The following is a 3810-nucleotide window of genomic DNA, read 5'->3' on the forward strand; positions in this document are numbered from 1 at the left end:
AATCCAGGATAAATCCCCAGGGACTGGATGGAAAACGAAGCCTTGGGATTCCCACTGTGATCCCAAAAAAGCCGGATTTAGTTCTTCCCTGCCCTTTTCCCGCTTTTCTGAGGGATTTGGACTCACTTGGCCTCGTTGTATCTTCCCTGGAAAAAGGAGAAGAGCCCTCGGATGTAAAAAGCTGCAGCCCGGAGACAATGGGAACTATGGAAAAAAAAAAACCCCATGGATATCTCAGTATCTCACCCAGATTCCCAGCAATTCCACCCCAAAATCCAACTTCCAAGCAAAATATTCCATTTAAGCCACATCCCGAGCTTTTCCCTTGGAATTAAGTTGGATTTTCCCCCCTTTATTTGTTGAAAAAGCTGCTCCAAATCCCTCATTCCCATCCCGGAACGGTGGGATTTGTTGGAATTCTCACCTCACTGGGAAGTTGTGGTCGGGATTTATCCTTTCCAATAAACTGTAGAGCTGGAAAATGGGAGAGGAAAAGGGAATTGTCAGCATTTCCCACATGGAAAAATCCATTTTTCAAGGAAAAAAAAAAATCAACCCCCAAGTGGTGAAATTCCACCCCAAACCACCCCCAATTTATCCCAATATTGGGAATTTTAGGCTCGTTTTGATTCCAAAAATCCAATTTTATCCAAACTATCCTCCAATTCCACAGGATTTGCTGGATAATAATTGTATTCCCACAGAAAACTTGGAGCTGGTGGAGCTGATAATGAATTTTATATCGGATCTGATTAATTAAAACCAGAATTTAATTAAGGAATTGACAAATTTGAAGGATTTTTTTGCTTCCCAAAGTTTTTCCCCAAATCCTCTGCACCGGGAGCAAAATTCCTGCGGAGAATCTTCCCAAGGCAAATCCCTGAGGGTTCTGAGAGGATGAAAATAGGGAATTTTGGGGAATTTTGGGAAGAAACAGCAAAGCTCAGGAGCAGCTCCCTATTTCTGGGTATTTCTGTGATTCCCTGAAACCCCTGGAAATTGAAAATGATGGAAAATGATGAGAAACAGATGGAAAATTATGGAAATTATGGAAAATGAAGCCAAGGGGTTGAATGAGAGATGACAGAATTAAACCCCCATTCCCATGGGAAGAATTGTGGGAATAATCGAGAATATTTGGAATTTTCCAGCTGATTCCTCAGGAATTCCCACTCCTCTAATTAAGGAGCTGCTGCCAGCAAGGCCCTGATGGCAAAAATGCCCAGAAAAAGCCAAATCCCAGGAATTTTCTCCACAGAAAAGTGGGATTTTCCACTCCCCTGATGGAGGAGCTGCTGCCAGGCAAGGCCCTGATGGCAAAAATGCCCAGGAAAAGCCAAATCCCAGGAATTTTCTCCACAGAAAAGTGGGATTTGAGAGAAAAAGTGGGAAGAATTGTGGGAATAATCAAGACTATTTGGAATTTTCCAGCTGATTCCTCAGGAATTCCCACTCCTCTAATTAAGGAGCTGCTGCCAGGCAAGGCCCTGATGGCAAAAATGCCCAGGAAAAGCCAAATCCCAGGAGTTTTCTCCACAGAAAAGTGGGATTTGAGAGAGAGCGTGGGAAGAATTGTGGGAATAATCAAGACTATTTGGAATTTTCCAGCTGATTCCTCAGGAATTCCCACTCCTCTAATTAAGCAGCTGCTGCCAGCAAGGCCCTGATGGCAAAAATACCCAGGAAAAGCCAAATCCCAGGAATTTTCTCCACAGAAAAGTGGGATTTTCCCACTCCCCTGATGGAGGAGCTGCTGCCAGGCAAGGCCCTGATGGCAAAAATGCCCAGAAAAAGTCAAATCCCAGGAATTTTCTCCACAGAAAAGTGGGATTTGAGAGAGAAAGTGGGAAGAATTGTAGGAATAATCCAGAAAATTCGGCTCCAGAACATTCTTTTTGGAGTTTTCCAGCTGATTCCTCAGGAATTCCCACTCCTCTAACTAAGGAGATGCTGCCAGCAAGGCCCTGATGGCAAAAATGCCCAGGAAAAGCCAAATCCCAGGAATTTTCCCCACAGAAAAGCGCGATTTGGGGAGATCCCAGCTCACCTCCTGGTGCCGATTCCCTTCCCGGATGTAGACGCTGGCCAGGTTGGTGACAATAAATGCCCACAGCTCCTGGTGGGTTGTGAGCTGGAAAGGAAAAAATTCCCAAATATTTCAGTCCTTCCCTCAGCATTTGCTCATTTCCCAAAAAAATCCTGGCTAAAAACTCATTTATTGATATTTTAATGTTATAAATCCCCACAAATTCAAGGAAAATCATGACTCAACAATGGAATTAAGGAAGTTTTCCCATCCAAATTCACATTTCCATCCCCAAGGCCCATTCCTATGTTTCCAGAGGAAAATTTGGGAATAAAATCTCACTCTCAGTGCCGTAGTGAATTGTGCTTCTGCATTGTCCATACAGTTGACAGAGATGCAGTAGAGGCCCTGGAAAAGAAAGGATATTTTTGGGAATGCGGCCCAAAACATCCCCAAATCCACAGAAATATTGGGATAACAGCAGGGAAAAGGGACCAACAAGTCTCGGCTGTGGGGAAAGATCAGGAATTTCTACAAAATATCCTTTAAATTAAATTATTCATAGAAAAAGCTTCATTTAGCTAAAAAACCTTCCTTAAAATCATGGAAAACTCAAATATTCCCTAAATAAACTCTTCCCTTTCCACAGTTCCCACAGAAAACCATCTCCAGTGGGCACAGTTGAAATCCCTGGATTTCCCTTTTTCCAGCTGATTCCTCCCAAATTCCCACTCCCCTCACGAAGGAGCTGCGCCAGCCAAGGCCCTGCTGCCAGAAATGCCCAGGAAAAGCCAAATCCCAGTAATTTTCTCCACAGAAAAGTGGGATTTTCTCTCCAGGAAAGTGGGATTTCGGGGGGGGAGGGGTGGAAATCAGGAATTTTGGGGAATTTTGGGAATAAACAGCAACACTCAGGAACAGGTCTCTATTCCTGGGGCCAGGGCTGGGATTATTCCAGGGATTCCTCATCCTTGGAAGTGTCCAAGGTTGGAGCACTCTGGGATAGTGGGAAGTGTCCCTTCCCACCCAAACCATCCTGGAATTCTTTTTCCAAAGGGTTTTAAGCTGGGAATGAGCCTCCACAGCAGTGAATGATGCAGATCCTGTTATTCCCAGGGAATCTCCCCTCAGGAATTCCTGGTGGGACGTGGAATTCCCGGTGGGATGTGGAATTCCCAGGATGCCAGGGCTCATCCCAAAAACTCACCAGGAGCGTGTGCAGCTGGGCAGCGTGGTTGGAAAAGAGCCTTGGAGACTGCTGGCACAGCTGGCAGACCTGGGAAATCTGGGAAAGAACAAAATTCCCCCTTTTAGACACGTTTTCCATCATTTAATGCTCCAAATCCCACTCCTCGCACCCCTCATGGATACGGGGATTGGCTCCAGGATCCCAAATCCTGGATAAAAGGGGAGGCTGGATGTGCTCCCAGCACAGGAAAAGGGAATTGCACACATTCCTCCCACATTCCAGCTGGTTTGGAATGGTTTCCTCCACCCTCTGGAATTCACAGCTGCAGATCCCTCCTGAAATGCTCCAGATTTTCCAGGAAAACTGGGATAAAAGCTTCCAAAATCTGGGATTGGGATGAGTCTCAGGAGACAGAAGCAGGAGGCTGAATCCCTCCCCATTCCCAGCATTCCCAGTACTCCCAGTAAAGCTGACAGCTGGGATTGGATGATCCAGTCCATCCACTGGATGGATTCCCAGGATTTAAAAATGATTGGAAAAATGGGAAAAAAGTTCAGTTCCTCTGGAACAACAGAAATCAACCACGAAAGAGGAG

General features: G+C 45.3%; 1 protein-coding gene across 1 annotated transcript in view; it reads right to left on the reverse strand.

Moving 5' to 3' along the window:
• MAU2 (MAU2 sister chromatid cohesion factor) overlaps positions 1 to 3810 on the reverse strand; it is a 16387-nt gene that overhangs the window by 4962 nt on the left and 7615 nt on the right. Inside the window, exons 12-16 of the mRNA XM_017727502.1 lie at positions 3234 to 3311; positions 2369 to 2434; positions 2048 to 2131; positions 425 to 474; positions 127 to 204 (exon numbers count right to left, since the gene is read on the reverse strand). Coding sequence (XP_017582991.1) covers positions 127 to 204; positions 425 to 474; positions 2048 to 2131; positions 2369 to 2434; positions 3234 to 3311 — 356 coding nt within the window. The remainder of the gene's footprint in view (positions 1 to 126; positions 205 to 424; positions 475 to 2047; positions 2132 to 2368; positions 2435 to 3233; positions 3312 to 3810) is intronic.

This window comes from Corvus brachyrhynchos, unplaced genomic scaffold (assembly GCF_000691975.1).
Source record: "Corvus brachyrhynchos isolate BGI_N302 unplaced genomic scaffold, ASM69197v1 scaffold212, whole genome shotgun sequence".
NCBI lineage: Eukaryota > Metazoa > Chordata > Aves > Passeriformes > Corvidae > Corvus > Corvus brachyrhynchos.